Source organism: Mixia osmundae (genome assembly GCF_000708205.1).
Source record: "Mixia osmundae IAM 14324 unplaced genomic scaffold scaffold_3, whole genome shotgun sequence".
NCBI classification, from domain to species: Eukaryota; Fungi; Basidiomycota; class Mixiomycetes; order Mixiales; family Mixiaceae; genus Mixia; species Mixia osmundae.
The window spans coordinates 990,577-1,012,540 of record NW_014575561.1 but is presented as its reverse complement, the minus strand read 5'-3'; the positions used below and the strand labels follow the sequence as shown (position 1 = coordinate 1,012,540).

The 21,964-nt window shown below is 54.6% G+C and overlaps 12 protein-coding genes across 12 annotated transcripts; 7 read left to right on the top strand and 5 right to left on the bottom strand.

Annotated features, from left to right (window-relative positions):
- Positions 1-323: 323 nt before the first annotated feature.
- L969DRAFT_16293 (uncharacterized protein) lies at positions 324-746 on the top strand (the record flags this gene model as incomplete). Its single annotated transcript, XM_014713565.1, has 3 exons — positions 324-362; positions 419-584; positions 640-746. The coding sequence occupies 3 exons, from the start codon at positions 324-326 to the stop codon at positions 744-746; spliced, it is 312 nt and encodes a 103-aa protein (XP_014569051.1).
- On the bottom strand, positions 713-4,588 carry L969DRAFT_364134 (uncharacterized protein). Its single transcript, XM_014714037.1, has 3 exons — positions 3,255-4,588; positions 2,126-3,208; positions 713-2,076 (listed from the first exon to the last, which is right to left on the bottom strand). Exons 1-3 carry the CDS (start codon positions 4,521-4,523, stop codon positions 895-897), a joined length of 3,534 nt encoding a protein of 1,177 aa, XP_014569523.1. The 5' UTR covers positions 4,524-4,588; the 3' UTR covers positions 713-894.
- A 1,522-nt stretch (positions 4,589-6,110) lies between these two features.
- Positions 6,111-6,335, top strand: L969DRAFT_45841 (uncharacterized protein; the record flags this gene model as incomplete). Its single annotated transcript, XM_014714036.1, has 1 exon — positions 6,111-6,335. The coding sequence occupies one exon, from the start codon at positions 6,111-6,113 to the stop codon at positions 6,333-6,335; it is 225 nt and encodes a 74-aa protein (XP_014569522.1).
- A 741-nt stretch (positions 6,336-7,076) lies between these two features.
- L969DRAFT_86191 (uncharacterized protein) lies at positions 7,077-7,639 on the top strand. Its single transcript, XM_014714035.1, has one exon. The coding sequence runs from the start codon at positions 7,279-7,281 to the stop codon at positions 7,627-7,629; it is 351 nt and encodes a 116-aa protein (XP_014569521.1). The 5' UTR covers positions 7,077-7,278; the 3' UTR covers positions 7,630-7,639.
- Positions 7,640-7,768: 129 nt separating this feature from the next.
- L969DRAFT_86190 (glycosyltransferase family 90 protein) lies at positions 7,769-10,543 on the bottom strand. The gene is made up of 2 exons (XM_014714034.1): positions 9,297-10,543; positions 7,769-9,247 (listed from the first exon to the last, which is right to left on the bottom strand). The coding sequence occupies exons 1-2, from the start codon at positions 10,429-10,431 to the stop codon at positions 7,878-7,880; spliced, it is 2,505 nt and encodes an 834-aa protein (XP_014569520.1). The 5' UTR covers positions 10,432-10,543; the 3' UTR covers positions 7,769-7,877.
- A 39-nt stretch (positions 10,544-10,582) lies between these two features.
- On the top strand, positions 10,583-12,725 carry L969DRAFT_86189 (uncharacterized protein). Its single transcript, XM_014714033.1, has 8 exons — positions 10,583-10,755; positions 10,809-10,848; positions 10,907-10,938; positions 10,992-11,045; positions 11,099-11,245; positions 11,301-11,582; positions 11,634-12,014; positions 12,068-12,725. The coding sequence occupies exons 1-8, from the start codon at positions 10,687-10,689 to the stop codon at positions 12,542-12,544; spliced, it is 1,482 nt and encodes a 493-aa protein (XP_014569519.1). The 5' UTR covers positions 10,583-10,686; the 3' UTR covers positions 12,545-12,725.
- Positions 12,103-15,482, bottom strand: L969DRAFT_86188 (uncharacterized protein). Its single transcript, XM_014714032.1, has 9 exons — positions 14,715-15,482; positions 14,545-14,665; positions 14,306-14,492; positions 14,176-14,257; positions 13,949-14,125; positions 13,718-13,892; positions 13,511-13,668; positions 12,807-13,461; positions 12,103-12,752 (listed from the first exon to the last, which is right to left on the bottom strand). Exons 1-9 carry the CDS (start codon positions 15,354-15,356, stop codon positions 12,589-12,591), a joined length of 2,361 nt encoding a protein of 786 aa, XP_014569518.1. The 5' UTR covers positions 15,357-15,482; the 3' UTR covers positions 12,103-12,588.
- L969DRAFT_22869 (glycosyltransferase family 18 protein) lies at positions 15,433-18,036 on the top strand. Its single transcript, XM_014713601.1, has 6 exons — positions 15,433-16,155; positions 16,204-16,364; positions 16,414-16,522; positions 16,574-16,714; positions 16,761-17,713; positions 17,764-18,036. The coding sequence occupies exons 1-5, from the start codon at positions 15,914-15,916 to the stop codon at positions 17,536-17,538; spliced, it is 1,431 nt and encodes a 476-aa protein (XP_014569087.1). The 5' UTR covers positions 15,433-15,913; the 3' UTR covers positions 17,539-17,713; positions 17,764-18,036.
- L969DRAFT_16287 (uncharacterized protein) lies at positions 17,612-18,035 on the bottom strand (the record flags this gene model as incomplete). Its single annotated transcript, XM_014713564.1, has 4 exons — positions 17,612-17,713; positions 17,764-17,820; positions 17,877-17,938; positions 17,990-18,035. 4 exons carry the CDS (start codon positions 18,033-18,035, stop codon positions 17,612-17,614), a joined length of 267 nt encoding a protein of 88 aa, XP_014569050.1.
- Positions 18,037-18,186: 150 nt separating the features above from the next.
- L969DRAFT_93451 (glycosyltransferase family 18 protein) lies at positions 18,187-19,858 on the top strand (the record flags this gene model as incomplete). Its single annotated transcript, XM_014714031.1, has 3 exons — positions 18,187-18,787; positions 18,839-18,983; positions 19,039-19,858. 3 exons carry the CDS (start codon positions 18,187-18,189, stop codon positions 19,856-19,858), a joined length of 1,566 nt encoding a protein of 521 aa, XP_014569517.1.
- L969DRAFT_86185 (uncharacterized protein) lies at positions 19,761-21,100 on the bottom strand. The gene is made up of 2 exons (XM_014714030.1): positions 19,893-21,100; positions 19,761-19,842 (listed from the first exon to the last, which is right to left on the bottom strand). Exon 1 carries the CDS (start codon positions 21,058-21,060, stop codon positions 19,930-19,932), a length of 1,131 nt encoding a protein of 376 aa, XP_014569516.1. The 5' UTR covers positions 21,061-21,100; the 3' UTR covers positions 19,761-19,842; positions 19,893-19,929.
- A 109-nt stretch (positions 21,101-21,209) lies between these two features.
- On the top strand, positions 21,210-21,589 carry L969DRAFT_86183 (uncharacterized protein). Its single transcript, XM_014714029.1, has one exon. The coding sequence runs from the start codon at positions 21,328-21,330 to the stop codon at positions 21,526-21,528; it is 201 nt and encodes a 66-aa protein (XP_014569515.1). The 5' UTR covers positions 21,210-21,327; the 3' UTR covers positions 21,529-21,589.
- Positions 21,590-21,964: the final 375 nt, after the last annotated feature.

The window sequence follows — 21,964 nt, the reverse complement described above, 5'->3', positions numbered from 1 at the left end:
TCAGGGACGGTCAAGGCTTTTAAGCAAAGGAGCGCGGTTTGTTTGTTTGCTTCGCTGCACAGTGCGATACTGTTCATTGACTATCTAGGTACTACCAGACCACTCGAATTAATGCGTTTTTCGCGCTTTCTCCAGCATACATCGCATTAAATCTCTGCAATTTCGCGTGAATGCGCGCGTAAATCAGCACGTGAGCCCTTCGTCAGGCTGCGCAAGCAAACAAACGGATCTTCGGGAATCGAGGCTATAAGAGCAGGTCCTGCCCTGCCCTGATCATCAAGCTTTTCGGTCTTCTCACTTCAACAAACTAAACTCAAGCAAACATGTCTGGCAGAGGAAAAGGTGGCAAGGGTCTCGGCAAGGTGAGGGACCACGCCCTGCATCTCATTTCGCAGCTTACACGATCTTGTCTTTCCAGGGTGGTGCTAAGCGTCACCGCAAGATCTTGCGAGACAACATCCAGGGTATCACCAAGCCTGCAATCCGCCGTCTCGCCCGTCGTGGTGGTGTCAAGCGTATCTCTGGCCTGATCTATGAGGAGACCCGTGGTGTCCTCAAGATCTTCCTCGAGTCTGTCGTCAGAGGTGAGCCGCGATCCTTCCTGGCTTGTAGCGTGATCTGACTGGGTGTCTCACGCAGATTCCGTTACATTCTGCGAACACAGCAAGCGCAAAACCGTCACATCGCTCGATGTCGTCTACGCACTCAAGCGACAAGGCCGAACTCTCTACGGCTTCGGTGTTTAAGCTTGCCCGCTTATGTTTGTCCTCTTTCGCTTTTCAGAGTTGTAACTTTCCATGTGCAATCGCATGATAAGATGCACCTTTACGCGCTATGAGGAATGAAGCACTGAGTAATTTACAATGCAGCGAACATCAAACGACAACATGACGATTACAGATCTGCCTCTGATGATTCTTCGCCATCACTGGTCTCTCGTGCATCTGGTTCGGTGTTGCACTCGGTACCTAGATTGCCGTTGGCGTCCTCAGTCGTGTCAAAGAGGGCGTCGAATTCTGCGACCGAGTCGTGCGCAATGATGCCAAAGAGCGACTGCAAAAGTTCGCCAATACCTTGCATCTGATCGATCATGGAGCCATGCATGAGTGCATATGTCGAGAAGAGCAAGTAGACAGATGAGCCGCGTATTGCACGACGGCGGACGACCGGCAGCGTGCTGATCTTGTCTACCATACGCTGACGAGCAGCTGCTGCCGGAGGCAGATAGGCTGGCAGAGGCAGCTTTAGGGAGACTGCGCTTGCCAATAGATACAGATACGAGATGATGTTGCCAACCATCTCGCGCTGTTCAGCATTGGCCGGCAGGATAAATTCTCGTCGCACACTCGTGTACCAGCCCTCGCGCAGTGTGACCATTCGCATCGAATGCAGGGAGTCGAGCAAGATCTGCACTTTCTGAATGATTTGTGCGTATGCTTTCATCGGGAAGGGTCCCTTCAGTCGCAGCTCATGCTTTGTCTGGGATAGCAGAGCACCGATACGGATGAGCGAGACTTGCAGCTTCAGCTCAAGCTCGGCAAAGTCGTCCGTCATTGCCTTGAGATGTCTCGCGCCAGCCTTTGTCAGTAATGATGTGGTTTCGGTCGGCTCCTCGAATCCGTTTGCATGCTCCTGGATCAGCGGTACCGAAGACGGCTTCGAATACGTCTGCACGAGCTGCTCGTAGAGAAAAGCAGCATTGAGAAGCAGCGTAGCGAGATCTTTACGGAGTTCGCGACGGGCCTCGTATGGCCAGATGACCGCAGTAATGATCAAGCCCCAGATCGTCCCAATCATGACGGCCGTCGCTCTCCTGAATGCGACCATCCATACGTTAGGATTCTCGTCTAGCGTGTTGTAAGATCCTAGGCAAGTCAAATTGTATGCGAGCAGAACGAATCGTCCTGAAGTGGCGTAAGTGGGCTTGACGACGATGAAATAGAAACATGGTGCTGAGAAGACGGCGCCAAAGAAGGCGAGCAAGATCGGATACGGTAGGAACAGTAGGTATGCAACGGCTGCAACGAGCACGCCGATAATTGTACCACCGATACGCCATGACGCGTTGAAAGTGGTCTGCGCCTCGTGTCAGTGCATACCACGACTCCCCGCGCGAGAGACTCGCCTGTCCTACGGTGGTGGCCACCACAACCATATAGCTGACAAGGGCCCATTCCATGCGATATTTGATCCATAGATCGCGCGTCGAGAAGATGAATGCGGGTGCGCCCAGCAAGCCAGCGCCGATGCCACTTTTGATGGCAAAGCGTACGTCATGACGGCGTAGTGCAACGCCAACCTGCCATATGATACGTTTGATTCTCCCTTTAAGAGTGACGTCGCGCTCCTCGATGTGGCGCTGTCCTCGAAGCTCGCCAGCTGTCTTGAGTCCATTGGATCGCGCATTCTTCCCTACCGGAAGCAGAGTGACGAAACGGCCCCAGAGGGTCCTCCACCTTGTGGGATATGGCTTCTTGCCAGATCGTGTAGCGGGAATCAAGCGGAAGAATGGCCTGACGAGGGGCAAGAAGACGCCAAAGCGTTGTCGGCGAGCTGCCTCGCGATGCTCGATGTCTTCCTCCTCTATGCGAATATCTGCGAAGATTTTGATGAGTGCCTCCAGCTCCTTGACAAGCTCTTCAAGCTGGTAAATGAAGAAGAAGACCAGAAATATCTCTTCGTTCAATCTGCTGACGTCGAATGCAGGTGCAATCGACAGCTCGAAAGTGTTTTCGTGGGCTGGATGCAGCTGTTCGGAAGGGTGATGACGATAGTGTCGTCGTAGAGCACGCGCATGATCTCTCTGAAAGTCTCGCAATGATGCTTGCAAATCAAGATTGAGTTGATTGATTTGATCAGCTCCGAGGCCGTCTTCGACATCGGCGTCGACAAGCGCCGCCTTTTCCGCAAGAGCAGCACGGGATCGCAGGAAGGATGTGCGGAGGCTACGAAAAGTCTTGCGCATTACAGACGAGAGATTTTTGAGCGATGGTCCTACATGCTCTCTGAAGCTGTCAAAGCCAGCCGCGCCACTCTCGCCGTGCTCTTCTGCTTGACGCTCTAGATGTGCATCCTGCAAGGTGCAGGCTGTACGCAGCGCGTTAATATGTTGAGCGAGACGATTCATGGAAGCGACGATGCTATCATATGCAACATGGGTGCGTTGAATGCGCGCGTCCTGAAATTCCATCTTTGCATCGTCCAGACGCTGCGGCACAGTCAGCACCAAGTGAAAGGACTGTCGATCTTCCCACCTTTTTAAGAGCAACGAACGAGTCGTGATGCGCATTGACGGCACGCTTGAGTGATTCGTCATTCGATCTCAACTGCTCTTCAAGCAAAAAGATCGACACCAGCATATCTACCAGCCTTGCGAAAGAGTCTAGCGTCTTGTTGATGTCGCCCTGCAGCTTTGCCACACTGCTGCCTCGGAACAAACAGAAGCAGACAATGTTTGAGATGGCGATGCCAAGAAAGGCCATGTAGAAGTTTTGAGCAATGACGCGAGTCTGAAAGATGCCTAGGTGCACAGCGCCTTCCTTGCAGATGATGGTTGTGTTGATCAGCACGACCATGCTGCATGCAGTGCCAAAGGTAGGCTTGGCTACCTTGACGCGCGTCCATGCCAGAAGCCCCATCGAACCGGCTAGCCAGAATGTCAGTACCAGTGCGTGTGACAAAATCTCGAGATCGTCATCGTTCAGCAGTACGGCAGTAGCCATGCTACCTACGCAGACTATCAGCGAGAAGAGTGTCGCCCAGAGCATGAACAGATTGGCCTCAATCATTCCTCCGGCAGTCTTGCCAGGGTTGTAATAGGTCGCAATGGTCGCAACCATGTGCATGCCATCGAGGCGATCGATATCAAACGGCGCAGCAGCTAGTACTGCCAATGGGTCGATAAATGTGAAGAGGGACGCGAGAAAGTAGGCGACCACGCATTTGAGCACATTCTTTTGGATGCCGCTGAGCTTGGGCACTGAAGCCGCAAGCTTCAATCGTGTCCAGATGCTATCAACAGCCTGACCGGCGTCGAGGCCCAGCTGTCTTGACCTCCGCGTTGCCCGCGCTCGTAAATTCGGTTTGTGCTCGTCATCAGAGTGTGAATCCGAGTCAGAGTCCGAATGCACATGCTCGTCAGCCTTGCTCTGAGCGAGCGGACCATCTCTATCTGGTAGCAGTGAGCCTGGCTCGCTCGTGAACGCCTGCGAGAAGCGCGGACGACTGTCGAGAGATGGCGAAGTCAACGCAGGCGACCATAGCGGCTGTGACGCATCATCGCTTCTGCGAGTCCATAGCAGCGTTCCGTCGACGAAGCTATCATGCTCACTGTCAGTACGCTGCTGCGTCAGGTCGCCGGAGCGCTTGAGCTGTAGTGCCGACGCTGCCCGTCGCCGAATGAATCTGGGTGAACGCAACGTCGCAGAAGCTGGAGAAGCAAAGCTGCCATAGCTCGCCTGTCTTGGCGTTCGTGGATCAGGTGATGGCGAAGGCGCCAGATGCCGGTCAGAAGGAGTCATCATACATCATCGTCCCTGCCGGCGAAGCATCAGATCATCCGCCATCAGATCAGACAGACACGCTGACGAAACGCACTGCCGGCATTTATTGCTGACACGTGTCGATTGCCATATAGACTGACACGTCATCGTTGTCAGGTAAAATAGCAAAGCGCGATTGCTAGTCAAACTAGCGGCCAGCGACCCCCTATGCCAATCTTTTTCTGTGATCAGTACAATGCAGACGCAGGCAGACCACTTCGCATGACTTTCCATAGCTTGGTCCCCACCCTTTCTGCGACTGACAATGTCGGGTATGCGCAGCATCTTCTTCACATATCACATCTACGACGAAGGGAATCCTGAACCGAGCGCCTCGCCGACTGCTGTGTCACACTCCGCTGACTCTGACTGATCAACTGAAAACGGCTGATCTCAACACAATCGTCTAAAGCAGATATCCTGCCCGTCCGTGTTTGGCTCTGTCAGCCGCAAAACGCGTATCTGCCTCAGATTGCGAGCTGACTGCTGCTGGAAGAGCCTGCCGGCAAGCNAAATCAGACTCGTGAAGATCGTGACTTGTGTCTCGTGACGAGNCTGTTGCGAGCAACGATNCNNNCAGGCTGCATGACCNTCGAAGAATCCGACGNAGAGCTTCTGGTCGTAGCATCGCCGAGTGAGCAGCTTTCGATGAGTCTGGCAGCAGGACAAGCTGAACCATGCAGAATGCAGAGAACTAGAAAGCACCATCTCAGCATGCCTGGAGCTATGCGCCGAGAACAGTGACGGCGCCAGCAGCTCATCACACTGATATTGCCTTGCCGCGGACAGCCCAGAGCCGGTCTTCAAAGCTTGCACGGGCGCTCGCAGCCGAGCGGAAGCCTCGTAACCTCACGGAGCGACGTGACAAGCGTGCGTCGCTTGCCCTNCTCTTCCTCCTGCAGTGTGCTCAACGCGATACAATCCAGCCGCATCCTCGTTCTTGGCTGCATCTATAAAGGCGCATGCTCATTNACAGCATCAGGAAATCNGANGCANTGCACCTCGTCCGACGTCTTCTGGCAAATCGGCNGCGAGGAGGCTTCCGCGTATACCTCAGGCAGACGAGCAGCCTCATGCGAGCACGTGGCGTGTCACGCACACAGACCGTCTGCCGTCTTAGTCATGCTCGCCTGTATCAACACGTCTGCGCGATGACGAATCAACAGTTTTCACAGATCTCGAGCCGTGTCCCATACCTCATACGCAGCGTCCAAACGATTCCAGGCGATTAAGACTACCAGCAGATTGAGCCCGAATCTGGAACCAGACTGCGGGACCGCATACTCGCCCACGCAGAGCTCGAGGAGCGTCTCCAAGACTGGTTCTACTCCTCCTACGGCGGATCTACTCGATGGCGCGTGAAGCGCCCGGCCGTGCCGGCTATCTCGATCTGCCCATCGAAGGCGATTGGATTGTCATCGGCATGCTGTGAGAAAAGAATCCAGTTAGATTGACGGGTCAGATCGGCGATACAAAACAGCCAGCACAGAANGAAGCTGCCGACGAAGACGAAGTATTGCACCCCGCTGCTGGCAGAGGACAGCTGGAGCGGCCGTACAATGTTCGTTGATGTTAGGCACTTCAGGCATATCTACAGGCCTCACACATGGCAAAGCTGCTGGGAAGGGCAGCGTCAGAGGCAGTGGCAAGCTTGGCTTTGAGCCAGCACGCGACGACGACAGGCGGCCCGACTATGCGAATAAGACTGGCTTGCTGCCCAGCAATAGCAACACCATCGTCGAGGGAGTGACGACCTTTGTCATAGCCAGCTCGCTCACAAAGATGCCCAAGTGACGCCGCTGTGGCGAGTCGATTTCACCGAGCCTTCGAATCCAAGCCCGAACGGAGCGAAGAAGCGTCGCCGCGATCACCCAGAGAAGTAGANCTATCTCAAGGAGGGATTTGACGAAATGCTCGACAATAATCGCGTTTCGATTGGCGCTCAGTACCTGCGAGATGCCGAAGCGAACAAAGCCGCTCGGTCCGAGGGCGCTGCGCTGACCACTGCAGCTCAGGAGGATCAAGAATAATCAGCAATGCAGCCAGAGCTCATGCCGCGAATCTACGGTCCTACGAAGCTCCATATGATGGGCTCTGATCCCGTCGCCGATAAAGATACGACCAGAGGTTGCGTCGATCCAGAGTCTCAACAAGCTGTATGTGTGTGTGTGTGTGTGTGTGTGTGTGTGTGTGTGTGTGTGTGTGTGTGTGTGTGTGTGTGTGTGTGTGTGTGTGTGTGTTTGTGTGTGTGTGTGTGTGTGTGTGTGTGTGCAGACGAGGATCGAAGATTGGTCTGTGTGATCATGTGCCCGAGCAGAGCAAAGCAATGGCAGCGCTCGCAGCCAAGCCGGCCAGAGCCAGACTCAATCCTAAGTTCAGCGCGCCGCCGACGAGAATTGCAGATGTGCACCGTTGAGCCCCGTCACTCCTNNCGAGCTACTTGNTGAGCTGTAATGCAATGCTCGGCACCTTAATGAGTCGCTAAGCGAAATGAGCCGTCCGCTTTTCGACTGCTNTGCTGCGAAACAACAATGGCGCTCTTGCTCGCGGCATCTCTCGCAAGCGTTGCAGCATGTGAAATACTGCCATGCAGGACGACTGACGAGACGGTCTTATGTGAAATGTATTCCAGGCCTGTGGAGGTCTGCGAGCAAGCGGAGGGAATTTTCGACGCCTCATCTTAGCTCCTCTGGTCTGTGCACAGGCACCCTCGCTAAGGATCGTCTCTGAGAGTGCCATGATGCCCAAGTCACTCGGCAAGCGCTGTCGACTCGAAGCTTCAAGGTCAACGGATCGATTGAGATCCGCAATGCATGCGACTTGCCTCGTTTTACGAGCTGAAAGAGGCCCTGTGATCCGACTCGAGCGTTCCNTGACGCCNCTAGCTNTGAAAATCTTGTTGCGTCCCGCAAAGATGACTCTCGCTCGGTTCAGGATTCCCTTCGTCGTAGATGTGATATGTGAAGAAGATGCTGCGCATACCCGACATTGTCAGTCGCAGAAAGGGTGGGGACCAAGCTATGGAAAGTCATGCGAAGTGGTCTGCCTGCGTCTGCATTGTACTGATCACAGAAAAAGATTGGCATAGGGGGTCGCTGGCCGCTAGTTTGACTAGCAATCGCGCTTTGCTATTTTACCTGACAACGATGACGTGTCAGTCTATATGGCAATCGACACGTGTTAGCAATAAATGCCGGCAGTGACGCGTCGTGCAAATGCGTGCAAGTGCGAGTACAACAAAGGTCTATCTGCGAGCTGCATTGGGCAGAGGGCTGTCCAGCAGTCTTGCCCATTCGATGAGCAAGCGGTACATGTACACCTGAGAATGAGATCAGATCAGAAGCAGCATGTGGTTGCGCTACTCACCTCCATGTCGTCTCGTCGAGCATGTTGCGTACGCCATGCTGAGCCTCGTGCGCCGATAGTGCGCAGAGCCTCGTCGCCGCTGAACGAGCCATCGCTAGTGACGCGCTTTTGCTTCAGTGTCGAGGCGTCAAGCCGGCGAGACGGCGCCAAGAGTGTTGTGGGCTGTGAAACGCGATCGTTATCGTGCATGTCGTCCGGAAGACCAGTGAAGAAGCTATGGATGTTGAAGAGCTCGGCGAATGCAGATGAGAGCGGTATGAAATGGTGCCAAGGCACGACCCAATCACTCCAGAACTCGCGCTGTATTGTACTCTTGACGACTGCGCTCTTGCTCTCCATAAATGCGAGGAAGCGTGGCGAGTGACCGACTTCGTCCAGGTCGAGTACATACTTGTGTTGCCACGCGTCACTGAGAGGACCAGGTTGCGCAATCTTGAAGCCATGCAGTCTCTGCTCGCGGCAAGCGTGATGGTCGAGTGCAAAGTCGCAAGCCATTGCAACATCGAGTGTCTCGCTGTTGATTAGCCACGAGGGCGCAGAGACGGATGCAAGCGAAGAATCGCTAGCGTTGAAAATGACTATAGCGCGCATTGATTGCAGATGAGCCGGTACTGAAGACTTTCGACCGCGGACAATCGTCTTGCCACCAATGCGATTGCCTCCGTCATCATTCGCCAGGCTCGCAAGACGCTGCTTTTGAAAACTAGCGGAATGACCAATGGGTGAATCTGCCCCATGCGTAATCTTGCCTCGCCAGAAGATTTTCGCGTCTTTCTGTGACCAATCGACGTCCATTGGTGCCGAAGAACGCCCGTGCTTGAACTCCCACTCATACTCGTACTCACTCGGCGGACTCCAATGGTAGATTCCGGGGATCAAGATGTCGGCAAAGCCAGTCGGCTTGGCAGGCGAGAAGAGCGGATAGAGATGGGATATCGAACGCGTGTCTGAGAACCAAGCAGAACTGAGCGCGTGAAGCGTTGGCTTGTTACAAAGATCGAGTTGAGAGTCTAGCTGAGTATTGAAAGTAAGCTCCCGTGGCTGCGGCAGGCTTTGACTTGCGCGAGCGCTGTCGACTTGCGCGGTATTCCGCCGTCTGCTGACAGGCGGTAGACTGCTATTGGTACTCTGCTGGCCTCGGCCAACAAAGGGGTAACCTGTTGCTCGTCTCGGTGCTGCTCCGGCATGCGTCTGCGCTGATTCGTCTGATCTGAGCGCCTTGATCAATCGGCGCGCATTCGAATGTGGTGGACATGCTCGTTGGAACGTCGACCACACGCTCCCTTCGCCTTTCCACTCACTTTTGAAGCCATTGGCATGGATCTCATCAGCCAGTGGATCTGCGCGTGGTCAGTCGTTTATCCTCGTGTCTACCGTGCGGATGAGTACCTCTTATGAGCACTGTGGCATTCCGCGCGGGCGTAGGATCGTGTCGCAATCGCTCTTCTGGTGCCCAGACGCGGGGCAATATGCGACCCTCGGTCTTCTCGTTGACAGCGAAAATGAGGTCCGGTAGGTTCTTCTGATATGGCTTCATCATATCTCGTATCGCCTGAGCCGGCGCGTAGAGTCCTGACCGGCTCTCGAGGCTAATTTTGCCGGCTTTGACGTGCACTAAGCTTATTCCTCGAAGTTGCCCTAGCGTTTGTATTCTCTCGCGCAAGACCGAAGGTGGCAGAGATCTGAATGGCTTCAGATCGCGCATGAGCGAGTCATACTCGTCCACCAGGCGGTGCTGACGCGATTGGGCGAACGCATACCAAGCTGCAAAGCCTGGTGGAGGTGGTAAGCCATACCGCGCTCGGTAGGTCGCTGTGGCAGCTGCCAAAGATCTCGATTGTGCTCGCGTCATTCGCGTCCACCGCGCTTGACTGTCTCTCAACAGTGGCAGGATGGGATGAATCGCGAGCGGATCGTTCGATGCGCCCACGTAGGCAGACCAGCTAAAGGCTTTGGGTAAATGCTCGTAGATAACCGCTAAGGAGCGCCATGGCCGTTCGAGAGAGAGCTCTTGCGCGAGCGTCATTGTATCACTCGAGTGACCCGGCGCGTTCACGAGTGGATGCTGGTGTCGGTAGAGCAACACAATGGCAATCGACATTGCTACTAATCCCAGGAGATTGTAGGCATTGCTCTCGGCATGCTCTTTGATAGAGACCTTGCAATTCGAGCGCGGCACTGCGAACGGCAAAGATTTGCGCGGGCGCGCTTTGGACGGTGTCTCGTCTATAGAAGTACTCTTGAGCCGAGCAGTCTGACTAGCAAACACAAGAGCTGCCTCGCTCTCATCATATTGTGCAGCCAATGTCAGTCGTGATGTCTTCTTAGCAAGCGGTGGCCTGTCAGGTCGTGTTGGGCTTCCTAGTCCGAGTCCAATGCCTTGCGGAGGTCTATATGGCGTGTCGTATGACTGCAAGGGCGACAGAAAAGTTGGCTCTCGTGTTGCTGTTTGCACTGGCGTTTGCAGACTGCTGTCGAGCCGCGTCGGGCTCGCAGGCGGCGTAGAGCTGCTCAAGAACGTCATGCTGGTGCATGCGTCAGGCAAGCAGTGCTAGCTATCGTCGTAGCATCCTCGTGATTTCGCTCGGCAGTGGGCTAGACTTTAGTTTACAACTCTCGCAGAGCCGACGTCGACGTGACCGCGTTTGGCTTTTGGTTTTGGCGCGATCGACGTCGAGAATAATATTCCGCAACTCTCCGAGGCCCAAATTTGCGGGCGGCGAATAGGTTGGACTCCCTAAATTGACAGGCACCCTACGATCGTCAGATCTCCACGAGAATGCTGTCAGGCGAAGAGGTTGCAAAGCACACGAGCGATGAGGACCTTTGGGTCATCGTACACGGCGAGGTATGCGCGCTCGATGCCTTGAGCGATCGTGGGGTAACTGACTCGCTTCGCAGGCCTTCAATGTCAGCTCTTTCCTGGCAGAGCATCCAGGCGGCAAGTCACTTCGCTTGTGCGTACAACGCTTCAGCTGATTCCGTGGCAATCCCGACAGGCCCAGCAATCATCCGGAAATATGCCGGCAAGGTGTGTGTACCTCTTGCCCCGGATTTTATGCGCGCTCACTGTCGTCGCCACAGGATGCGACAGCTGCCTACGAGCCTATACATCCGCCAAATGCTATCAATGACTTTGTACGTCTACCAGGCTGATCCTGCGAGGCATGGCTGATAGACTCTTTCTGCAGTTGCCTAAAGAACATCACTTGGGAAAGGTGGATATGTCAACGGTCGTCGTAGAAGCCAAAGAAGAGACCGAAGAGGACCGCGCGCGACAGAAGCGGGCCGAAGAGAAGCCAGCGCTCGACGAGCTGCTTAACCTGTTCGACTTTGAAGTCAGCGATATGGTCCATTCGCCACTGGTGCTGACTGGACTCGCATCATCTGCAGGCAGTTGCAAAAGGCATCATGACACCGCAGGCTTGGGCATACTACTCATCCGGCGCAGATGATGAGATCACTATGCGAGAGAATCATTCGGCTTATCAGCGCATCTGGTTCAGACCCCGCATCTTACGCGATGTGACCAATATCGACCACTCGACGACGATGCTTGGCACGAAATGCTCGCTGCCTATCTACATTACTGCGACAGCGCTCGGCAAGCTTGGCCATCCCGATGGGGAGCTCAACTTGACTCGCGCTGCTGCGCGTCAGGATGTCATCCAAATGGTGAGTATTACAGACTCGATTGTTCGCACAAGAACTGATCGGCTTGCACAGATACCAACACTTGCATCTTGCTCTTTCGATGAGATCGTCGATGAGGCGCAGCCTGGTCAGACACAGTGGATGCAGCTCTATGTCAATAAGGATCGTGCGATCACCGAAAAGATCATCCGTCGGGCAGAAGACAGAGGCATCAAGGGCCTCTTCATCACCGTTGACGCACCACAGCTTGGCAGACGTGAGAAGGACATGCGCATGAAGTTTGCGGATGAAGGCTCCAATGTCCAAAAGGGAGATGGCACCGTAGACAAATCTCAGGGCGCAGCGAGAGCTATCAGCTCCTTCATCGACCCTGGTCTTTGCTGGGATGATATCGCTTGGCTCAAGGGAGTCACACGCATGCCACTCGTGCTCAAAGGTGTGCAGACCTGGGAGGTATGCAGCCTTTCTCGAGCGAGATGATGATTTGCTGAGCCGATGGCATGTAGGACGCGGTGCTGGCAGCAGAGGCAGGTTTGGCAGGCGTTGTCTTGTCGAACCACGGTGGACGTCAGCTCGACTTTGCAAGGAGTGGTATCGAAGTACTCGAGGAAGTCATGACAGAGCTTCGCAAGCGCAATCTGGTGAAGCCGACTTTCGAAGTCTACATAGATGGCGGTGTCAGGCGAGCAAGCGATGTACTCAAGGCAGTCGCACTCGGCGCAAAGGGTGTCGGTATCGGTCGTCCCTTCCTATATGCGTACAGTGCCTACGGACCTGATGGCGTCGTCAAGGCGATCCAGATTCTCAAGGATGAGATGACCATGAACATGCGACTGCTCGGATCACCAAGCATATCAGATGTCACGCGCGACATGGTCGATGTATCTGCCCTGCAATCTCATTCTGGCAATGTACCCATGGACGAGCTTTTCAAAAGAAGCTATGAGCCCTTGCCAAATGTCATGTCGAAATCGAAGCTCTAATCTCACGCAAAACTTCACGCAGTCTGTACGATCATCTATGCAGTCTATGTGCTTGCTTGCGCACTTGGCTGTGTCAGAGGAGGGGTTTGGACATCGTCCATCGACTGCTGCGAATGCCACATATCCTGGTAAACGCCATTCTGCTGCATGAGATCTTGGTGGTTGCCCTGCTCGACTACCTCGCCATCGCGCAATACGATGATCAGATCTGTCGAGAGCCTTGATCATCTCGGCCCTTTACGATGGATAAGAGCTCACTTGCCTGAATCAACGACAGTCTTGAGACGGTGCGCCACAAAGACGCTGGTCCTTCGATCGGCAAGAAGAGAAGCATTGATATTGCGCATAATCTCATTCTCAGAGTAGGTATCGAGTGAGGAAGTTGCTTCATCGAAGAATAGGATCGGTGGATCCTTGAGCAGCAGACGCGCTACTGCAAGCCGCTGCTTCTCGCCGCCAGAGATCATCAATCCTCTTTCGCCCACCTTAGTCGCCCACTTGTCGGGCAATCGTTCGACCGTATCCCAAACGTGCGCCTTGCGTGCTGCCGCCTTGACCTCGTCATCTGTCGCTTCCAAATTGCCATAGCGGATGTTGTGCATGATATCCGAATGGAAGAGTGGCGTATCCTGTGGCACTACGCCAATTGACCGCCGCAAGCTCTCGAGCGTGACTTTGGTAATGTCTTGTCCATCAATTGTGATACGGCCCGCACCAGGTTCGTACAAGCGAAACAGCAGACGGAAGACAGTCGACTTGCCGCAGCCGGACGGACCGACGATGGCGACCTTCTTACCGGCAGGTATGGTGAAAGATACATTCTTGAAGATGTCTCGATCTGGGCGATAGCCAAATTGGACATTCTCGAAGCGGATCTCTCCACCTGCCAGTCTAAGCAGCTTTGCATTTGGCACATCCTGCTCGGAGGATGTCAGCGGAACCCCCGACGCGTGAATCTGAACGCACCTTGATGGTCAACCCGACAGACTCGAGATTGAAGAGTGTCTCCATATCGATCAAGCTTTGACGTAGCTCGCGGTAGACCGTGCCGAGAAAGTTGAGAGGCAGACTGAGCTGAAAGACGAGCTGATTGACCATGACTAGATCACCAACCGTCATGTTGCCTGCCAATCTATCTCAGCGGGCCTGCTTGCGAGAGCGCATCAAGAGTACCGTTGACGACACCCTTGGCAGCGAGCCACATCATGAGAGTCAGCGCCCCTGAGAATATGACGCCTTGTCCCGAATTGAGAAATGCAAGAGATGTCGCAATCTTGACAGACGCAGTCTCGTAGTCTTTCATGGCAGCGTCATACTTGTCGATCTCATGCTTCTCGTTGTTGAAGTACTGTAGAGAGCGGGCGACAAGATAAGTGCAAGCATCGAGGAGGGAGCCATACTGACCTTGACAGCCTCATAGTTGATGAGCGAATCGACGGAGACTGTGGCTGCCTTGTTGTCTGCCTTGTTAGCTTCTTTGCGAAAGTTCGTCCGCCAGCTCGTCGTCTTGAGCGTGAACCAAGCATAGCCGGCCATAGTCACAAAGGTGACAGCCGCAAAGTCAATACCGAACTTGTAGCTCTGTCGACGGAAAATGTCAAGCATGCAACCTGCAAAACTGGTTTACGGACCAAGATGCCACAGACGAGCGAGATCTCGAGTGCAGTCGGAACGACATGGAAGACCATCGAAGTGAGCAGAAACGAGATGCCTCTTTGATTCGCCATAAGTAGCAGCATGTGCAATCACGTAAGAACTCACTTTGTCCCACGATCAATGGCTCGAGTTAGACCGCCCGTCTGACGCGTCAAGTGAAAGGCGACATCGAGGTGAAGCAGATGCGTAAAGACATTGCGCGCAACTCGGCGAATAGCACCTTGTGCCACGTTGGCAAAGACGGCATTACGGAGCTCGCTGAAAATGGTGGAGAAGATCCTCGCTAGCCCGTCTGCGCGCAATATTCAGCATTGACTGGCAGCACACTTAAGTATCGAACATACATCCGACGATCGCTGTGCCTGCTATTGCCCAGGCCGTCTGGTCTGGCGCTAAGGATTCTATGGGTATATTGAGCGAATCGACGATGCTTTTGAAATAAAACGGTACTTGGACATTCAGCAACTACATCGAAGAGCTCAGCAATAGTGTGGAAAGAGCTTGTGTAGCTTGCCTTGCCGCCCACGAGCAGCGACAGCGCGATGAGGACGCGCATCTTTGCTCCTCTACTGTCTTTTGGCCAGATGTTGGGCAGTAGTTTCTTGACAATGGCAATGTCCTGATCTCTCTGTGCTTTGAGAGTCTTGGCAGACACTTCCTCTACGCTGCTCGGCGATGAGACGCTCTCTGGCTTTGCATCTGAGGTTCTGGCGGCTGCACTAGCTACCGCTGCATCTGGGACTTGTGAAGAGCTAGGCGCGATCGACTCGGGCGTCTTTGGCGTTGCTACGTCCTGCGAGAGCTCAGTAGCAGCTCTTCCTGCTTGCTCGTGCTGCACCGAGCCGGTTTTGTCCCTATCTTGCGCAGAAGGGCCTCCTCCCCCAGGCGCATTCTCGTCGCCTGACCGACTTAAATGCGAGAACCGTCTTCCGAGAATAACACGGCGAGCAGCAAGTGATTTGTCCCGTCTTTGCACTGATGTCAAGGCTTCTAGAAGTTCCTGATGCCTTGTGTTCCGATGCTGAGAGAAATCGCGAGATTGCTGAATCAGAGCCTGCTGGCAGCCAGCGCAGCGTAGTCTTCCGATCTCTCGGGGCGCATCCTCTGCTAATCGTGTTATGAAGCGACCACTGAGCAGCCGCAGACCTGGGCCCATCAGATACGTCGGCTCGGACGAAGAGGCAGCTGCCGGTCGACGTCGACGTCAATGACGCGATCGAACGAGCGCGCGATGTCTTCATACTCAACGCTCGATGGATAGCTGCTCAGAGAGCAGTCCTGTCGGCTTGGGTCACCTTTGTGGCAGCCGTACACTCAGGAAACCCACGGACGAAGCAACAGCAAACAAGCATATGAGCCGCCGACTGCGTCTGCTCGAGCTCACGCTCGGACGGCTGGATTGAGACGTGCAAGTAGATAAAAGTAAGCAGAGGGCATACAGCAGCGGTGTCCCATCCGACCCTAGCTAGCAATACTAGCTGCGCGGAAGACTTTGGCCTCGCAAGATTTCCTGGCCAATCTCGAGCGCTCGGCGTTCGGCGATCTTCGGGATTTGCCAACACCGATCGCTTGGGACAGCCAGGCGCAAATATCAACGCCTCAGTTTGGTGACTCAGGGCTCAGTTCGGCTCAGATGTATCACTAGTCTCTCGAACGTAGCATTCTGCAGCACAAGCGCGCGAGGGCAATCCCGCTTCGGTCTGCAGCCACGCAATGCTGTCAATACGCAGAAGGCTCGCCTCGTTCGCGTTAGCTATCGTCAGTGTGGGGTTATTGGTGTTCCATAGCAAGGATGATGGAGCCTCGGGGCGTAGCTTGGCGAGCATTCAGAAAATTACTGAAGGCTTGACTGGCCTTGTCAGGCCGACGCCAATCGTGCCTGAGCATCAGGATTGGGTCGTAGCAAAGTCACTCTTTCCGCTACCCGCGAGCACGGCACCACAAGAAGCCGAATGGTGCGTTGATGCAGTCGAGACCACTCGCCTGCTGAGGTTCGCGAGCAGGGAGATTGAACGCAGAGAAGCCTTGGCGCAAGTGCTCTATTGCTCGAGGCGCTCGTGCCCTCGCAAGTACCGGTCAGCAGTTCTTTGCGCCGCTGGGAGGTTCAGGTGGGCGCTAGACGGGACCTTTGAGCGACCGTCTGCTTTTGCAAATGGCGAAGCGAGTCAGTCGTCCGACTCACTCACTACAATTTGTCTGACATTCTTCTATAGTCCTCGCAAAGTCGTTCATGTGGGCGCTCAAGAGTCTTGGCTACCCTTTCATTTATATAGACGAGTCACACAAGCGATCACGCAAGGATGCCGTGCAATTGACAGCAAAGTAGGTCTGCCCGCCTTTGATTACACGCGCTGAGCGTATGCCACCGGACAGAATATATCGACTGTTTCCAGACAGCGTAAAACTTGTCATCTACGATTATCTGGGCGAGCCAGATTGCCTGGCCGACGCAGATTGCTTCTACAATGTGGACACGAATCCTAGCGGGATGCCGCTCTGGAAGATGTTCATCTGGTGAGACCTTGTGTCAATTGATCAGACGTGGCCTGACATAGCCTAGGGATGCTATGGGAGGCTTTGCACCTTACGAGTTGCCTTATCGTGGACCGTGGCACCTGTCAGGCATACCTGTTCCACCGGCTACATTCTTGGGTATCACGCTTGAAGATGACTGCAAGCAACTCCCCTTTGTGCCACAGACTAAGCGAAGCCATCAGGCTTATGTTCTCGGCAAATCTCAGCGATATTTCAATGCGACCAGGACGGCCTGGACGGCGGATGACTTTGCCGCGCTGAAGAAAGAGACGGGACTGAGCCTCATCAGCGGCGTCAAAGTGGACGGCAGAGAAGACAAGACCGAATTACCGAGCGCTATCGATAATATGGGTGTCTCTACACGAACAGAATTTCTCGAGAGAATATCAATGTCCAAAGTCATGATCGGTATCGGTGGGCCTACAGAGTCGCCTTCGCCCTTTGAAGCGCTCTGCATGGGCGCATCTTTCATCAATCCTGGTCGGCCACGCTTCAATGCCTCGTGGTATCAGTTCGAGCAGGGCGAGGATCAGCGAGGCTGGTCCGCGCAGCATTCACTCTTGCTTCAGTTTGGCGAGCCATATGTCTATAACATCCTTCGCGGGAATCGCACACAGCTCATCAGCGCTGTGCAGCGCTCGCTAGCTCGTCCCCTCACTTCACCCTTTCTGCCTCCCATGCTCACCAACGCAGGCGTATTGGCTCGAGTCATCGAGGTGATGGAAACAGATTGGCAAAGGCGGCACATTGTCGAAGACGCCAAATATCAAGCAGAGCAGCTCGTCTTTTCGGCTCAAGTCTGAAGTGCTCAGGCTGGTCCGTTCAGCGTTTCCTTCCCAACGCTGGCTATGTTGGAACTCGCGCGCATGCATAGAATTATAGCCTCACCGCTGGCTTCTTGTACCGTACACCCGTGAAGGCTTGGCACCCGCATAACGCTATGAAGACAGCATAGACGATGGCTGCGCTGTAGCATGTCTGCGATCCCCGATGAGCGGCAAGCAGTAGACATGAGGGACATTACACACCTGAGCGACCGCGTGTCCGTCTTTCGGGTCTTCAGAGTGGCCCATCAAGACTTCGACCTGTGCCATGACGACCATTAGCCATCCGTGTAGGCTGAAGCGGCCTACGTGCGCACATTGGCATCAAAGGCTGCTCCCAAGACCAGCAAGATCGCGACGCCGAAGCATGACAGTACCGCTGCGACTTAGCGTCAGTGGCCGACCTCCTGCGTGAGAGACTGTGACGCACTGCAGCAGGTCGCTAGCGGCACGGGTATGACCGCTACTCGACTCATCTCGGCGGTCGGGGCAACGAGCTGTGGGAGCTGTGCCTGGCGCGGCGCCTCATCGACAAGCCAATCTAACTTTTGGCGCGAGGCAGCCAAATCAGGCCGACTGCATCACTCCGCCTAGCAGGCTGCTGGCAGGCTAGCGGAGCCTGACAGGATGTCAGAGCCATTGGATGAGCCAGATGTCTCGATTGCCGACGTACGACACCCCTTGCTGCAAGCTGGCAGCGAACGGCGACTGTCAAATGCAAGCGAGGACAGTATAGATGATCTACCGGACAGCGCCGACGAGAAGCCAGCCGAAGCAGCGCCAGCCTCGACTTTACAAGCCAGGCCATCGCCCAAGACGAAGCGGCGGCGGGTATGGGCTCTGATCGGCGTTGGACTGCTGTTTGTTCTTGGAGGATCTATCGTCGCTTTGAGTAGCAGTCACGACCCCAACACTTACGGCCACTCCGTCCTCGACAGTGTCGTCGGTGGTCTGCGCAATCTCACTAGTAGCACCACATGTGTGAGCTCGATAGACACTCTAGCCGCTGAACGGATGGCCAACGCGACCGCACTCATCGCTATGCCACCCTGGGGGCATCCCAAGCTGGCCTTCCATCGAGACACTCTGGCGACGCTCATATTGTGCAAGACACTGGGCACATGCACGGATAAGCAGAAGCAGGTCGTCCTGGTTGTAGCTCATCGCTTCCATTGGGTCTGGGACGATACCTTTAATCGACCATCTGAATTTGCCAACGGTGAAGCGAGTAAGTCCAGTGAATCTGCCGCTGTTCGTACCTGATGTTCCCCATCAACAGTATTGGCGAAGTCGATGGTGGAGGGCTTGGCAAAGCTCGGCTATCCATTGGTCTTTCTGGACGAGGTAGACCTGTATCGCGCCGGCCGCGTCCATGCGCTCCTCACCGACCACGTCAAGATGGTTGTGTTTGATTACATATCCATGTAAGCTCGACTTCAGAGCCGCTGTCTCGGTCTATGGAGCTGAATTTGACGACAGGCCGCTTTGTCGCGAACACGAACGATGCGGCAAGACGGCGAGCTTTCCTGAAGGCATACCCGCATGGAAGCAATTCCAATGGGATGGTCTCGTCGGCATCGAGCCCGGCCGTCTGTGGCGGCAGCCTTGGCATCTCTCAGGCATACCTCATCCTGAGATCAATGCGACCTATCTCGGATTCTCCGCCGAACTTGACTGCAGACCGATACCTTACATTCCAGCACAAGAGAGACCGAGAACAGCTTGGATATTGGGCAAAGAGCGACAGTTCTATCAGCCAGACAAGTCTGCGTGGACAGAGGAGGATTTTGCTGCCGTCGTCGATCATTCGAGTCTCGAGCTGCTCGCTGGTATCCAATATGAGCCTGCCGAGCTGCCAATACCTTCGACTTTCTCCAACATGGGCACGCTGAGCAGATTGGACTTTATGCAGCAGCTTTCAAAAACGAGAGTGATCATTGGCACGAACAACCCACCGGAATCTCCTTCGCCTATAGAAGGCCTATGCCTCGGCACGCCTTTCATCATGCCCGTCAGCGCTGATCTTCACGTGCCTCAACACCGACTTTTGGCGCAGTTCAAGCCACCGGCAGTCTACACTGTCAATGCCGGTGATCGCCAAGCTTTGCTGGATGCGGTCCAGCAAGCTATTGCACATCCGCTCGACGGCCCATTCATCCCAGAAAGTCTGTCCTGGTCAGCCTATCTCGATCGGTTGCAGTCTATCATGTCACGAGATTGGCAGCAAGTCCATCAAGATCTGGCGCCGCCTGAAGACCTCGCACTGGATGGCTATCTGCCAGGCTGGGACAACAATTAATCACTCATCCCACATTAGAAAGCATCATGCATACACTGGCTGTACTGTTGTCTCTTCCGGAGTTGTGTGCATCAAGATCGTTTGGCGGGCCTGATCCAGCGTGACGAAGTGGGTGGTATCGACTCAGGAAGAGCAGACTGCCTTCTGGTATCGCCGTGCTGCGCTGACAAGAGCATGGCATCGTCGAGCAAGAACTGATACCACAGACAGACAATGGGTATAGTGCTGAGATGCCATAGTGCATGCGCATCGAGCAGTCGTCCGATGGGCTGAAAGTCAAGCAACTCGAGCGCTGTGCATGCTGTCAAAGCTGTCAGAACACCGACACCTTGCCATGCGACCTTGCGCATCTGCTGTATCTCCCTGGCACGTGCTTTCGGTTGCTTGTACGATCGGAATGACAGCGCCCAAATTACCCACAAGGCATTGTGCGACAGTCCCAGGCAGATGCCAAATTTCATGTTGTAGCTGTAATCGAAATGCCAAAAGGTCAAGTATGACGTGTGTGCGAGCAAGATGATGGTCATGACGGTGCCCAGAAACCGCCTCCGCATTCGATCTGCAGTCGAGACGGTGTATATGCCTGACAGTCTCACGGACGCGACGAACAAGCTAAACATGACGCCTGCTGCGGCTGAGAAGTAGTCGAGCTTCTCTGTGGACGGCCAATCCCTCGTGTGGAAGATGGCGCTGAACACCCAAGTATTGATGCCCGCCATTGGCAGTGCTGCATACAACGGCGCGAGTGGCGCTGGGAATCCTCTGTTGGCGCGTAGCCGCCGCATAGGCGGGAGATAAGCCGCATGTGCGACTCCGTTGGCTATGCTGAACACAACAGATAGTGGTTCTTGTATCCCGCCAAGCCTGTAGAATGGCCACTTGCCGTAGAATTGCGACATTCGACCAGGACGCAAGTCAACGAGGGCAGGCGGTACCGCGCTGTCTTGCCCCACGCTGAGTGCCAGATCCGTGAGATGATGCATACAAACGTATGCGCACTGATCGCCACATGTCCACCAAAAAGCTCTGAGCGTCCAGCTCAGTGACTGAGAATTACTCGGGTTGCCTGAGCATGTCTGATCGATGCAGGCGTTTCGACAAGCCTGGTAAGCCATAGAGCGATCGCCAATGCTCGCAGATGCGTCATTGGCGAGCCAGCCAGCTATGAGAAAGAGCGCAGTGGCGACTTGGCTCCTTCGCATCTTGCTAGAACTAGCCGCCGTGGGCCGTGCGACCAGGTCGTGCGGCGCAATTAATAAGGAACGCGTCTCGAAATGTCCCAGCAGATCTCACGAGCTCAATGTGGGCTCATCACGCATCTCTTCTGATCCCATGCGCTGCATCTCACACGTTTCTGTTTGGCAAAAAGCGGCCAGCGCTGTATGCAATCAACCCAAAGAAGCCAAGAGTCAGAGCAAAAAGCAAGCCAATGAGCAGCCCAGCGAAAGTAGAGAAAGCGCACACAAGCCATGTCGAAGTCCGCTATGTTGGAAGCCGAACATGGACCTGCGATTCCCTGCGATGCTCTGCGATACCCTGCGATGCTCTGCGATACCCTGCGATGCTCTGCGATACCCTGCGATGCTCTGCGTGCATTACCTGTATTCCTGTCCGGACGCGCGACCGGTATGCAGTCAGAGTCAGCAAGCGCTCAGAGGAGCATGCAGTGAAGCACTTGCTCGGCATCGATACCAGCGCAAAAGTCGAAAGCCAAGCATGAACATCCTGAGCATCAGAAAGATCAGCTCTAGTAGACAATGACAGAGATTGCACTTGCCAGCCTGTAGAGAACAGCGAGCGACCGTCGAGCCTGACTTCTATCTGACAGACGTTCTCGCCCACTGCGAGAAACGCGTCAGATTCGTGTGTCATGACAATATATGGCAGACTGACCGATGCCGAACGAGGCGATCACCAGCAGTCTTGAGCCTGATCCCTAGCATTCCTTCTCCCGACCCTTCAAGCGACGAGCATGAGCAGAGCACGATGATCGCTCAGAAAGGCATACCTGCGAACGAGAAGAGCAGGCATCGACTCATGTCCGAGTGTCGAGCAAATACCTCTGCCTAAGCATCCATGTCAGCGCAAGAGTGGTGCAGGTGAAGC

Bases quoted from the DNA above. Each gene is read 5' to 3' on its own strand.
- L969DRAFT_86183 (XM_014714029.1), top strand. From the start codon at position 21,328: ATGTCGAAGTCCGCTATGTTGGAAGCCGAACATGGACCTGCGATTCCC.
- L969DRAFT_364134 (XM_014714037.1), bottom strand. From the start codon at position 4,523: ATGATGACTCCTTCTGACCGGCATCTGGCGCCTTCGCCATCACCTGAT. The intron at 3,209-3,254 runs GTGGGAAGATCG...ACTGTGCCGCAG, and splicing joins CGTTCGTTGCTCTTAAAAAG to CGTCTGGACGATGCAAAGAT. The intron at 2,077-2,125 runs GCGAGTCTCTCG...CACGAGGCGCAG, and splicing joins TGGCCACCACCGTAGGACAG to ACCACTTTCAACGCGTCATG.
- L969DRAFT_86190 (XM_014714034.1), bottom strand. From the start codon at position 10,431: ATGACGTTCTTGAGCAGCTCTACGCCGCCTGCGAGCCCGACGCGGCTC. The intron at 9,248-9,296 runs GTACTCATCCGC...GACCACGCGCAG, and splicing joins TGCCACAGTGCTCATAAGAG to ATCCACTGGCTGATGAGATC.
- L969DRAFT_86189 (XM_014714033.1), top strand. From the start codon at position 10,687: ATGCTGTCAGGCGAAGAGGTTGCAAAGCACACGAGCGATGAGGACCTT. The intron at 10,756-10,808 runs GTATGCGCGCTC...CTCGCTTCGCAG, and splicing joins GGGTCATCGTACACGGCGAG to GCCTTCAATGTCAGCTCTTT. The intron at 11,046-11,098 runs GTACGTCTACCA...CTCTTTCTGCAG, and splicing joins CAAATGCTATCAATGACTTT to TTGCCTAAAGAACATCACTT.
- L969DRAFT_86188 (XM_014714032.1), bottom strand. From the start codon at position 15,356: ATGGGCCCAGGTCTGCGGCTGCTCAGTGGTCGCTTCATAACACGATTA. The intron at 14,258-14,305 runs GTGAGTTCTTAC...GGCGAATCAAAG, and splicing joins GCCATTGATCGTGGGACAAA to AGGCATCTCGTTTCTGCTCA. The intron at 13,893-13,948 runs GTCAGTATGGCT...CGCTCTCTACAG, and splicing joins TCAACTATGAGGCTGTCAAG to TACTTCAACAACGAGAAGCA.
- L969DRAFT_86185 (XM_014714030.1), bottom strand. From the start codon at position 21,060: ATGCGAAGGAGCCAAGTCGCCACTGCGCTCTTTCTCATAGCTGGCTGG.
- L969DRAFT_22869 (XM_014713601.1), top strand. From the start codon at position 15,914: ATGCTGTCAATACGCAGAAGGCTCGCCTCGTTCGCGTTAGCTATCGTC. The intron at 16,365-16,413 runs GTCAGTCGTCCG...ATTCTTCTATAG, and splicing joins TTTTGCAAATGGCGAAGCGA to TCCTCGCAAAGTCGTTCATG. The intron at 16,523-16,573 runs GTAGGTCTGCCC...GCCACCGGACAG, and splicing joins GCCGTGCAATTGACAGCAAA to AATATATCGACTGTTTCCAG.